The 13,277-nt window shown below is 48.2% G+C and overlaps 1 protein-coding gene and 1 long non-coding RNA gene across 4 annotated transcripts in view; one reads left to right on the forward strand and one right to left on the reverse strand.

Moving 5' to 3' along the window:
• The window catches only part of LOC109284506 (uncharacterized), a 38,714-nt gene extending 28,417 nt beyond the window's left edge, over positions 1-10,297 (reverse strand). The window contains exons 1-2 of one of the 2 annotated variants that reach the window (XR_002091986.2): positions 9,499-10,297; positions 1,760-1,860 (exon numbers count right to left, since the gene is read on the reverse strand). This is a non-coding gene — a long non-coding RNA (uncharacterized LOC109284506). The remainder of the gene's footprint in view (positions 1-1,759; positions 1,861-9,498) is intronic. The other variant, XR_002091987.2, reaches the window with a different exon arrangement.
• A 261-nt stretch (positions 10,298-10,558) lies between these two features.
• The window catches only part of XPO6 (exportin 6), a 91,434-nt gene continuing 88,715 nt past the window's right edge, over positions 10,559-13,277 (forward strand). Inside the window, exon 1 of one of the 2 annotated variants that reach the window (XM_019493103.2) lies at positions 10,559-11,275. In XM_019493103.2, coding sequence (XP_019348648.1) covers positions 11,273-11,275 — 3 coding nt within the window. In that variant the 5' untranslated portion in view covers positions 10,559-11,272. The remainder of the gene's footprint in view (positions 11,276-13,277) is intronic. The other variant, XM_019493102.2, reaches the window with a different exon arrangement.

Consider the following 13,277-nt stretch of genomic DNA (forward strand, 5'->3'; position numbering starts at 1 on the left):
TTGAAGGGAAGTGTACTGCTTCTTGACATAGAGAGCTACACCCTCACCCCTCTTCCCAACACAATCACCTCTGTAGAGGGTATAGCCTCTATACCTACCGGCCAGTCATAGGAGGAGTCCCACCAGATCTCCGTTATCCCTCTTTATCAGTCAGAATGGCCAGCTCCTCTTGCTTGTTACCCAAGCTCCTGGCATTTGTGTACAGGCAACTGAGTCTGCCATGGGAAGCCCTAGGCTTCCTTAAGTGATGGGACGTGAGCTTTCTTGGGCTCTCCTAAGAATGGATTCTCTTGGCCTCCCTGTTACTACTGTGATTGGTATGACCAGGGCTAGAACTGTTGATTGACTGCCCATCCCCCAGTGATCTTAGTTTAAAGCCCTGTCAAGTAGGTCAGCCCTTCTGGTCAAGAAGAGCTTCTTCCCTTTCCAGGTGAGGTAGAGGCCATCCCTTCAAACGTCTGCTACCTCTCTCACTGAAGTGTGGATTGTGATCAAAGCCAAACCCCTCATGATGGCACCATCACCGGAGTCTTCTGTTCACCTCACCGATGCATCTATCCCTCTGATGCCCATGACCCATGACTGGGAGGATCGAGGAAAAAACTACCTGAGCCCCCAGACCCTTGAGTCCAGCCCCCAGAGCTCAGAAGTCATGCATGACCTGGCCAGGATTACTCTGAGCCATGTAATTTGTGCCCATGTGGATGAGTAGAATGGGATGGTGGTCTAAGGACTGGATGAGTTTGGGGATCCTCTCAGTCACATCACAGACATGAGCCCCAGGAAGGCAGCAAATTTCATGGGCTACGGGGTTTGGGTGACAGATTGGACCCTCTGTCCCCCTCAGGAGGGAATCACCCACCACGATTACTCTGCGTCTCCTTCTGGGTGCAGTTGCTGGTGGCCCTCCTTCCTCACATGTTGGGCCAACATGGGCCCTCCTTCCTCACGCGTTGGGCCAACTCAGCTGATGTGAGGGGTTTGAAATGATTGTGCAACTCCAGGGGAACGGTCACCATGGTGCAGTGCCTCTTAGGGCCAGAGACTAATTCCATCCAGGCAACCCCTGGATGGACCTCATGGCGGCTCTTTATTTCTGCCAAGGTGACGTCAGTTGTCAGGTGGAGCACCTACAAGTAGGTGTCCAGTTCCTGCTCTGCATCTCTAATGGCTTGCAGCCCGTTGCACTGTTGCCTGGAGTTCCTTAATCTGGCACTTCAGGGCCTCCACTGTTGAGCACATCCCACAAGGGGAGGTGTCAGTGCTCCCAGACCCAGTTGCCTGCATCCATGCCAGGTAGCCTCCACAGGAAGCCGGGGCCCTGTCTGAGTGGTGGCCGGAGCCGTGGGTCCCACAGGCTCTATCTGGGTAGAGGCTGGAACCGTGGGCTCTGTTTGAATGGAGACCCCAGTGGTACCAGAGCAGGGGGGTCCAGGTGCAGGGAGGAGTTTCGGGGCACAATGTGTCCCTCCCACTATGGTCCTCGTAGTTGTCTGGCTACTACTGTGCAGACCCTTCCCTTCAGGCTCCCCACCTGGAGCCTCATGGCCCTCCTGCCTGCCCACCTGCACGAACTCCTGTGCTAGTTCATGTGCTGAGCCTAGAAGTGCACCTGTTTACACATTCTGTTCACAAGGCTCCGGTTGCTTGGCTCCCTGGGGGGCTGGGCCAAGCAGGTGCTGGGGGGGGGTGACCCTCCTCGGCTCCTCTCTGATGCCCACAGCTGTGCTTCTTTCCTCCCACCATGGGCCCCACCTACCTCCCGGCTGCGCTGGGGGTTGGGGTCCGCCAGGGTCCTCTTGGGGGTCCCGCAGCTCACAGGGACACAATGGGCTTCTGCCTGTGCGTCTCATTCCAGATCTGGGAACAAACATATTTTTCCATACTGTTTTATCTGTGTTAAACTGGCTGGTTTTAAAAAACTATTTTTTTTCACTGTTCAAGATCTTTTCTTTTGGGGATCTGGTCTTTCTCCTTGTCACAGAGCACCTAGGTGCCCTGCTCCTAAGAAGGAAAAAATTCCAAGGGAAGGAGCCCTAGCAGTGAGTGATGAGCCCAGCTGCAGGTTGCCAGGGCAACCAGAGGAGGTCAGCTGACCAGAAGGGGTAGGGCCTGGCTCCCTTATAAACCCTAGGGACTGAGGCCAGAGGGGAGTTCCCTGCCAGCAGCCAGGGAGGAAGGAGCTCTCCTTGAGCAAAGCTGCGAGGAGAGGCCTGACTGCAGGTACAGCCCAAGCTGGGTAAAGGATGGCGCATCCCTGGGGGTTTGAGTAACATGGTTTTAGCCAGGTGGCTTTACTTTCTGTTATAGCCGAGGGGACTTGTGTTTGTGTTGCTGTTTAAAGACCGGTGGTTTGGGTGAGGTTATTAGGGGTTGGAGGAGGCCTCATAGGGGACCCACAGCAGTGTGGGGACCCCAGCACCAGTGAGGGTGCAGCAGCTGGGGTGCACTGACCTCAGCCCCAGAAAGGGGGCAGTTGAAAGGCCCCAGAGAGAGGGGCTTGGATGAGAAGCCCCAGTGCAGGTGTGGAGAGCCCCAGTAGAGAAGTGGGCAGCACTTGAGAAGCCCCAGGAGAGAAGGGGGCACAGAGTGAGACAGGGCTGTGGAGAGCTCCAGCACCAGAGAGGGCGCAAATTGAAAGGGCAGGGCCTGGAGAGGACAAGGGGCCAGATTATAACAAGGCCAAGACCAAACAACGTCCATTCCATCTGCAAGGCTTGGGGTGTGATACAGGGATGGCTGGAGCCATGCATAGCCCATAAGGCTAGGGTGCCCCTGCAGCACCCATTGCAGAACGGTACCCATGAGGGGTCTGGGAAACCACGGGGTCTGAGTGTCCATCAAGATGTGACCAAGAGGGCATAAAAGGCAGCCTCCCAAATATATTTTGTCATCAAAGACATGGCAGGCAAGAATTTGAGCGTGCCCTTGGGCCAACCTGGCACGAGAAGGGGGCCTTGAGGAGATCACGGCCCTCCTGCAGGACCCTGCGCTGTGACACTCCTCTCATCTTTCCTTTTTATAGTTTCTCTGTCCCTCCTAAACTCTTCCCCACATTGTTCCTTATCCCTCCCTCTGCTTTTTCCCTCCCCACAAGTTTAGTTAATGGATCTCTTAAGAATGGACTAAAATTGATTCCCTATTCACCCTCCATATACAGGTGCTGAGGTTGTTTGAAAGAGCATAAAGCAAATTGAAAGTGTCTTCCTATAAAAGCAGTGGAGCCAACAGACCTGAATCTCCAAAGTGAGTAATTATTGTTGTCACATCTGAAATCCACCTATTTTGTCAATGGGATTCTATGTATTCTGCAGATCCTGTTTATGGAGTTGCTATGCATTGCTGTCCTCCTCCACTCTAGAAATGGCTGCATTTCAATGAGTGGAGTGAAGGAACTCTTGCACTTAGTCTGTAAATTGTTTTGGGATCTTTCTGGAAAATGGAGGCTATATAGATGTGTAGTATTGCTACTGCTTGTAGGAAGGATAAGATGCTCCCTTTAGGAATCATTACTCTATAGATTTCATTTCTTCTTTCTTTGGCTGTACTGTTTTTATTCGTCATCTTTACATCCTTGTAAAGGGATGCACAGAAGTACCTCGGCTGGCTTCCTCTGATAATGGGTAGTGCCAACGAGTGCCCTTATGGACTCACTTCATGAAGCAACATAGTAAAATGGACCAAGGAGTTCATGGAAAAACAAAGCCCTATAGTACTCTTAATAATAACAAAAGAATCTGAGTCCACCTCCTTCTGACCCATCTGATAACATGAGAGAATGATTGCAAAAGTCAAGGAAAGAGGAATCTCCTTAATGTCCAACTGACTACAGAAAAATCAGGTATCAACTGATGAACAGAAATATGAAAATAGATCAGCAAGGAGCTCATTGTAGAAATGAGCAGGGCTTGCTCTAGGCACCTCTGACCGCTGCACCAGGCTTTTTTCTAACCAGGTCATGTGATGCATGAGGTGCTCCCAACTAGGCCTGCAGTGGTAGCAGTACCAGCTAAATTCAATGCACTATGCTTGCTCTTAAATGCTTCAAGGCCTCTGTTTGTAGAGTGCCCAAAGCAGTAAATTATGCAATCAGAGCATCCACAAGGACAGAGTTCTGGGAAAGATTGTGCCTGAGCTACTGGGAAGTCTTGTGGCTCGGCCTGGGGGCCTAGGGCAACTGACACTGAAATTTGCATTTCTGTGAAGGGACGGTAACAGACAGACCCCATGTCCAGGAAGTGTGCCAAAAAAGGCAAGGACACAGTAGTGCTGCAGCCTACTCGGATGATGGGAGACTTAAAACCTATGGGCTGGGTGTGTGTGGGGCCCAAATGAAGCAGCGTGGTAGGAGTCCAATAAGTGGGGAGCTTCACTGGGGCTGTGACACTGTACGTCTGAAATGGCATGTTTGTGTTCTTCTGCATGTACTTCTAACTTTCCATGTTTCTAATGGTGAGTGTTCATGCTGTTTCTACTCCATGTCCTTGTGGGCCCTGTATGCATTTGCAAAATTGATAAAAGCTCTTTGCTCAGTAAGAGCTGCATATATTTAACTTTCTTCCCGCAAAATGCTGTTTCCCTCTTAGGTTTGGTTAATCCTATAAACCTTCCAATAAAGGGAGGGGAGGAGAAGGAGCAATACAGGGCCATAGAGGGCAAGGGGTTCCAAATACAAGCATACCCTGTCAACAGATTATGAGCCAAAATGCTGACTGATACTTTGTCTCCGGAAAACTGGTTTGGTGGATGCAGCCTTGCAGTTAAGATCTTCTGACAAGGTTGATATAAGACAGCCACCTTCCTTTTCTAGAGAGATATTTGAGGAGTAGTTTGTTTTGTTGTTTTTACAGATCTACTTTTAAAAGTATAGCTGCAAAGAAGAAATATTTTCTCTATGGGTAAGCGTCTGTGCCTATGGGACTTATGTTTTCTTTTGTAGTTTGTCAAATGAGCAAAATGTTTACTGCTAGAGCTTTTAAGGTATGTTGACTAATCTGTGTTAACTGCCTTAAAAATACTGAAATGCATGGTTCAAAACTATTTTATAGCATTTATTGAAAGATATGTTAACCATTTTAATAAAAATCCCATTCCCTTATTAAAAGTAGAATGAGGTCCTTTCTAATCTTAAATTCTGAATGAGTTATACTTGAGCAAATTAGAGAGAAATTGGGTAAAAATGAACATGAGTAAAAACTGATGAATTAGATAAATTAGGAGTTGATTTAGCAAATTGGGTCACTTCAGGTCTGAGGACAAGTTGGGAGAAAATAAGTAAAAATGTAGCAAGTGTTTCTCACATGTTTACATACATGTAAGTGCATAGTATGGTTTTCTAAAAGTAGCTCTTTGTGTTCCTCTGTGCATGCACATGCGCACACATAGATAGATATACATTTTTGTGCTTCTGTTTGTGGGTATATATGTCAGTGATTCTCAACTAGGCTGCCTCCAACACCCAGCTGTGCCTTGATTCTTTCAGGGGTGCTGCAGGGTGTCACCTAATGCTAGCACTGTTAGCTGTACAAATGTGATTTACAAGATATTTGAAATATTTGGGTTTAAGAATCCATAGCATTAAAGAAGACTGAAACTTTCATGTTCTTTCTGTGTTCTTTGCAGTTAGAAACATTTCTTTATTATTGTTTCATAGTAAAAAAAAAATGAGTGAAAACAAAGAGTTGGCACTTTTCTCAAGGATGCCTTGAGCTTAACAAGGGGTGCCTTGAACCTTAAAAGCATATTTCTCTCTCTCTCTCTTCATAAAATACTTAAATATTGCTATATTGGTTTCTGGAAATCCAGTAAAGACTTTCTGATGGGTAAGAATGCATATTGCTGAACTTTGCCTCAGTTTCTTCCACTGGTGTAAGCAAGGCCTTATTAAATTGTGCACAGGCAAAGGGATGATCCTTTTGCTGCAGAAGCAGGTAAGGATCCAAACTTGCTACGTGTTTCTGAAAAGTAATCTGAACCTTTTTTTCCTTCATTTTTTTTGGTTTGTTTTTTTGTGTTTGTTTTTTGTTTGTTTACAGACTCATTTAAGACACAGTGGAGAGAAGTTCCCGACCAATACTGATACAGCCATCCCAAAAGCATTTGTGGGGGGGGGAACTGCTTGCCTTTTTAAAGGAACTTTTTGCAGGTGCTTAAAACAGTTCAAACAAGTGATATCTGCGGTTTTCTTTCAGTGGCAACTGAGAACTTCTGTGACTTATCTAGACAATATACAAACTTGCTGTCGCTTGAGGGAGCATACTGGCATATGCTATATAGTAAGGCCCTATTTCAGGAAGTAGCATGTGAAAGTGGGTATGGCATGCCTCACTGCAGTGCTCACTGGGGCAGCACTAAGATACTGTAGATGAGCTGTAAGAGTGACTTTTTTTCCAGTTAAACTAAACTTGCTTGCAAAGTTTTACTGAACTAAATTGCATAAAGGCAATTGAATGACACTCTTGCTATGGAATGACAGAATCCACATGGTGTACTAGTGCAAAATAGTTATTCTGCAACAGCTATTTCAGGTTATTTCCCCACATACACAAGTCCTTTGCAGTGTTTTTTTCTACATCTATTTTAACAAATTTGAGTTGCTTGCATGATTTCTAATGCTCATAATTAAAGTTATGGATACGTTTTATCCAGGTATTACTATGACAGACTCTTTTTAATATGAAAAAACCCTTTTCTTTTTTCTAAGCTATAACTAAGAAAGCTAATTAAGGCTTATCTCAAGGCTACAACCTCCAAGATGTAGTAAAAATTATATGAATAACTGATATGCTTAAGGAAACAGTGGGCTGGTAAACTACAATTTTTACAAGATCACCATCATAAGTATCATAACAGATAGTCTCACAACTCAGCTGTATTCCCTCACCTTTTGTATTTGTTCCCCTTCTATGTTATCTAACTAATGTTAGATAGAATTAATTAGCAAAAGCTATCCTATAAATGCCTAGATTGCTTAAAATATTCTGTGCAATTTACTCATGTGTTGTTCTTATTGGAATGTTGTGGCTAATATTTATTTGGTACCAGTGTTCATGATGGTATTTACAGAGCAAACAATGTATGGACAGAACTTGAAGGGATCAACTTTCTTCAGTGAGTCACCTGGCTCTCAAATACACATACTGAGGTGTCAGGCAGAACCTGTAAGTCACTAAAGGTTTTTTCTGGCCACCCTTGCTCTTTGCATTGAAATGAATGTAATCCCACATACATAAAAGTGATATGCCAATGAAAAACAGAGGCCTGAGGAAGAGTTCTTTGATACCTGAAAGCTTGCATATGTCTATTCCAGTAACTGACTTTGTCTAATAAGAGATATCATCCACAAGAATTCTTTCCTCAGGCCAAAGCAAAATAGTCATAGGGCATTTGTAGACAACATATTAAAGTAGGTTAAATGCCCTCTTCCACTGCTTCAGTGGTGTTGCTGTTTCCACAAGCTTGCAAATTCAGCAGCGTATTGCGTACTAATTCCAGCCACTGTAGCAAATCCAGTGGCATAATGCACCTTTAAATGACTTTGGGGCGCAGCAAACTAAAACAACTCTGAGGAGTTCTAGTTTGCTACCTTGCAGCCGTGGAGGGAATCACTAGGCTCTATGCAACTGGGGAGCTGTGCAGATAGCCCCAGGAGCAGCCCAGGAAGCCAGGCTGCACTGAAGGGGGAAGAAGGAGAGGGAAAAAAGCAGGGAGCCTGATTATTTTTTTTTTTTTTTTTTTTTTTTCTCCCCCCCTTCTTTTCTTCCTTGGAGTCTGCCTACCTGCCTGAGCCACGTCGGGGCCTGGTGTTTCCCTCCACAGATGTGGTGCCCCCCCCCCCCCCCCCCGGACCGCCCAAGCTGGGTGCCTGCGGGCCGATACTGCCTGGGGGGAGCTGCCACGGCCATGGAGGGAAGCACCAGCCCCTCCCCCCCCCCTTACCAGCAGCTCAGGGACTGATCAGCCCACTGGCAGCTCATTCTCGCCTCATCGGTGCCAGAGAGGCAAGTAAGGATCACACTCTGACATGGGTGTACACACAGGAGGGTTTACTTCACCTATGCTCAGACCTGTACTCTTCAATGTCTTTATAAACAATCTGGACTCTGGTGTCAGAAGCAGACTAGCCAAGTTTGCTGATGACACCAAACTTTGGGGAGCAGTATCCACACTTGAGGATAAGCTGGTGATCCAGGCCAATCTTAACAGGCTTGCAAGGTGAGTGGATGAAAATCTGATGGCATTCAATACAGAAAAATGCAAGGTGCTCCACCTTGGGGAAAAGAAACCCCACATCACACAGGCTCAGCAATGCTACACTCGCTAGCACCACAACCAAAAGAGACTTGGGGGTTATGACTGACCACAAGATGAACATGTGCCACCACTGTGATACTGCAGCCGGCAAAGCAAACAAAACTCTGGCTTGTATCCATAGATGCTTCTCAAGCAAGAGTCAGGATGTTATCTTCCCACTGTATTCAGCCTTGGTGAGACCACAGCTGGAGTACTGCATGCAATTCTGGGCTCCACAATTCAGGAAGGACATGAAAGAGTCCAGAAGAGAGCCATGTGCATGAGCAGGGGGCAAGAGAACAGGTGTTACGAAGAGAGACTGCAAGCTATGGGATTCTTCAGCCTGGAGAAGCGCAGGCTCAGGGGTGACTTGGTGGCAGCCTATAAGTACATAAAGGGTGTGCATCAGGATCTGGGGGAACACCTGTTCACCAGAGCACCCCAAGGGATGACAAGGTCCAATGGTCACAAATGCCTGCAAGACCATTTTAGGCTGGACATAAGGAAAAACTTCTTTACTGTCCAAACCCCCAACGCCTGGAATAGACTCCCCCCAGAGATGGTGCAAGCATCTACTCTGGCCACTTTCAAGAAACATTTGGATGCTTATCTTGTTGGGATCCTTTGACCCTAGCTGACTTTCTTCTCCTTGGGCAGGGGGCTGGACCCAATGATCTTATGAGGTCCCTTCCAGCCCTAATGTCTATGAAATCTATGAAATCATCTTTTGGTGCTTGATGACTTTTCCTGCCTTCAGCACACACAATTCTATCCAACTAGGCTGGATTTGATTTTGGCTTGTGAAACTAGAACGAAGCCCCTTGATATAGCTGATGCCAAAACAACTGGGTTTCCATGGCTTCGAAGGGTAGCATGCAATCGGAAGTTGAGCCGTGAAGGAAACGGATTTGTTTTGGGAAGAAGCATTTTCTGTAGCCCGAAATACACACCCTGCACTGCGTGTAAGCAAACAACTTGTTAGAATAACAAACTGTGGTAATAAGATTATCCTTCTAATGGTTGCCACAGTAACCCATTTTCTCAAAATGCAGCTGTAATATCTTGATTTAATTATCATTGAAATAAACAGCAGCTTGAAGCAATTCAATCCCCTTACATTCTCTTGCTAACACGGCTTGCAGCTCAGTTCAGTCTCATATTTAACACATCTTAATAGGGGACCATATTCTGCCACGCAATACTTACATTTATCCTTTTGAAAACACTGCTGAAGAACTTTTGCAAGCAGCTAGTCCAGGCCTGGCCAGCCCATGACATTCCTGCCACAAGTGGCACAGGCAGCTTGTGTGCACGTGGCATGCAGCAGACCATGGAGGGGACAGGCAGCACACTGCCACATAGGGGAGGGAGCAGGAAGCAGAGCAGCAGATGGAGTAGGGAACACAAGCCAGAAAGCGGACCCAGCAGGGAAGGGGATCCCTGTGGCATTCAGGGAAGATGCAGGCCTAATTTTGGCACTCAAAAAGGTTGGCCGCCATTGAGCCAGGCAACAAGTTGTGGTCACCTCCAGTGACCAGGCCACAGCTGCGGTGAACCTCTGCGGTCCCGCATTTGAGCAGGTGAAGTAACCTGGAGTCTGCTCTTCCCAGCACCATTTCAAGGTATCAAGGCCCAGATCCAAAAAGGCAGGTGTGGAAACCCATTGGTCTCCGGGAACATTTGAAAGCTGGGCCTGTGGCAGGGCAGTGAATCACGCTCAGTGCAGCATGTTGGTTCTGGGTGTCAGGACGACAAGACAGAACCACGTTTCCCGGCCCAGGCGGGTTTCCCCACGCACTGGGTTAAGCCGCGAACCCGCCGCGAGCGGCAGGGCTGATTCCGTCCAGGGCTTTAACCGGGGGTCGCACACGGGCCGCTGCAGAACAGAAGCGCCCAGCGAGCCCCTCCGCCACGCCCCGAGCCCGATTCTCCGGCGGGCCCGAGCCCCTGTGCCCCCGCGTGGCGCGGCAACTCGCAGCTCCGCAGCCCGCAGAGACAGAGGGGCGGGGCCAGGCTGGGCAGACTCCACCCCCCCGCGCACTCCACGCCTGCGCACTCCAGAGCAGCGCACTCCTTTCTCCTCCCTTTTTCCCATGCTCGCGGCTGGGGCCAGACGCGTCGTTTGCATAAGCGTTGCCTCACGTGGCACGTGGCCGCCTCTCTGCTTCCCGGATTGGTCCGGCTGCTTGGGGCCCCGGCACCGCCTCGCCGTGGGCGGGGCCGGTAGAGGTCGCTTCCGGCGGGAGGGGCGGTTGGGGGGGCGGGGCAGAACCGCTCCCCTCCCCCTTCGCGCGGAGCCCGAGAGGAAGCGGTGGGGAAGGATGCGTCCGTGGGGCCGGCGGTGACGGCGGGCGAGGCGAGGCCAGGCCAGCCGCGCGCAGGGCAGGGCAGGGCAGGACAGGACAGGACAGGGCTGGGCTGGGCTCTGGGTGGGGAGCGCGGGCCGCCAGCGAGGGGCGCGGAGCCCCGCCCCAGGTGTAGGCAGTGCCCACTCGGGCCTCCCCTCCCTTCCTCGCACCGCACTGCAGCCCCAGTCCCAGGGGTGCACAGGAGCCTCCCACCCCGCCGCCCCCACACACAATAGGGGGGCTCGGACATCGGGCTCCCCCACGACTCGGGCTCTAGACGCTTCCCCACCCCTGTCCGCTGGAGAGGGGGGCGTCTCTGGCCTGCTCTCCTGCCCCCCCACCTCCTCAACCATTCCTCCCAGGGTCGGGGCACCATCTCTGGCCTTTCCCTCTTGCAGCCTTTGCAGCTGGTGCATTGTTAAGACTCTTGTCAAAGCTGAGGCAGAGCTGATGGGGTCCTGAGGCTGGGCCTGGGAGGGGGCAGGACAGTCGTTCATAGAGGGGATCTGTGTCAGGTTATTTCTAGCTGGATGGGTGGGGAGGTTCTAGTGAAGCTGCCTCGGCCCATGATATGCGCTGGGTGAAACGCCAGACCCAGGAAGGAAATCAACGGAGACCCCTCCTAAGCCACCATGGTAAGCAAAAGGCACCAGGGGAGGGTGTGACTGTGTTGCTCACCCTGTGTGTTGTGGGTGGGTTTGGTGGTGCTGCACAGTTTGCTGCATGTGGTAGTGGATATGGGCTGTGTGGAGGATGGTATGTGTCTTTCTGTGGGGATGTACCTTTGTGTGTCTGGGATATAACTGATGATTTGCTAGTAGGTTGCTCGTCTTGCTAAAGGTGAGTATTAATACAACACACTTTCATTAAGGATGTTCTAGAGATACAAAGTTGTGTGTTCAAAAAAAATGCTTTTGATAATGTAGGGGTTTGTAATGGACATCTAATGCAACCAAAGTGGTAACCTGTAACAAAGAGTGTTAAAAACAGTGACTCCTTTAGTCAGGAATGCCCCTCTTGTTACCCATCAGCTGATGCTAATACACGTCTGCCCATGCCTGTGGAATGATGCGTCTTGAATGATCATGCCCTTAGATAAAAAATAATACTGGTTTCTCAAGTTCACCCACCAAAGAATTGGGATATAATGATTCCCAAATAAAAATCACTTCCTAAGCACAGAACATTTGGCTAGAATGTGCAGTGACATCCATGTTGAGGGATTAACGCGACCTCCCAGAAGCTGGTTCCAGGAGTCCATCCATGAAGATGCTGTTGTAGAATGAGGGCCTACAAAGTTTGTCTCCAGTTGTTTACAGAATTTAAAGCGTGGCTTTTACTTTCAAAAGTGATTATGTAAAAATGGATTCTTCTTACTCAGCATATTTTTTGTGCGTATGCAGAATCGTGCACTTCCTCTAGTGACAACAGTGAATTTTCCCTGTTCTCTGTACCAGTTAGCTCTCGAGTGTCAGTAGAGCTACTGAAGAATGATTGGATCCTGTCCTTTCTGTACATCATGACATTAACTAGTCTTCAGTTAGTCTACCTGGTCTTTGAGATTTGTTGTTGTTGTTGTTATACCTATATAATTCAGTATTGCTGCAAAGAGGTGATTTAGTTTGGTCTACAGAACCTTTGTCCCTGGTGACAGTGGACAAGAAGATGATAATCCAGATGGATTCTCAGTCCTCAATAGATTTGCAGGGCTTGCTGGGAAAAATAATGTATTCAAGTTTTAACATGGCATCTGTCACTGTGGTATTGGATTGTATTCCAAGAGTACATTAAGTATCATGACTATCAGCTCATGGGGTATAGGTTGTAGTTGTGTTGGGCTAATGACCTAGGCAGACAAGGTTCTTTAGGTAAATCTGATAACTTTTTTATTAGACCAACTTAAATAGCTGGAAAAATTCTTCTTGGCAAGCTTTTGGATATAAATACCCTTCATCAGGCTGATGATTCCTTCTTCCTTCCTGTCCCTGAGGAAAAGTTACATGTGGATTTTTTTAATACATGACAAGGAAAATTTTCAGGTAGCCAGCTTAGATCAGTTCAGGACAAAAAGGAGGTTGTTAGTGTAACAGGGTTTGTTGAAGGATCATAATATTGTATTCTGTAATTTATGGGGGCTGATTTGCTCCATGCCCATGTCGATTGAATTTCTGTAGATGAGTTGGGAAGTGGCCTTGCTAAGATGCATCCTTTCTACTCATCTACAGCCAGGGTGGAACGTAGTCTTCTAGTTAGCAATAAATAGGTAGTAGAACCTTATGTAGTTTGGTTAGAGCTTAACATGAGTGAGGAAACCGGGAGCCCTCCTAAACTGCATATCGATTAGGCCAGTTGTGAGGGTGCATTTTCCGCCAACCAAGCAATTCCAGGGCTACACGCATTTGAGTTTTTTCCTGCCAGACACCACAATTTCAACTTCGATTGAGTTTAGCTTCACTCAGCTAAACTCCATCCTTGAGCTGAACCTCAGCCAAACACTGGGTTAGCTGTACGACGACGACAGTTATACAGATGGCACTTTCATATGCCTTGGACAGTGTTTCTCAACCAGGGTGCTGCATCACTCTGGGGTGTCTTGATCTCCTTTCAAGGGTGCCACAGGATGTCATGCTATGTCAA

Source organism: Alligator mississippiensis, chromosome 13, assembly GCF_030867095.1.
Source record: "Alligator mississippiensis isolate rAllMis1 chromosome 13, rAllMis1, whole genome shotgun sequence".
Taxonomy (NCBI): domain Eukaryota; kingdom Metazoa; phylum Chordata; order Crocodylia; family Alligatoridae; genus Alligator; species Alligator mississippiensis.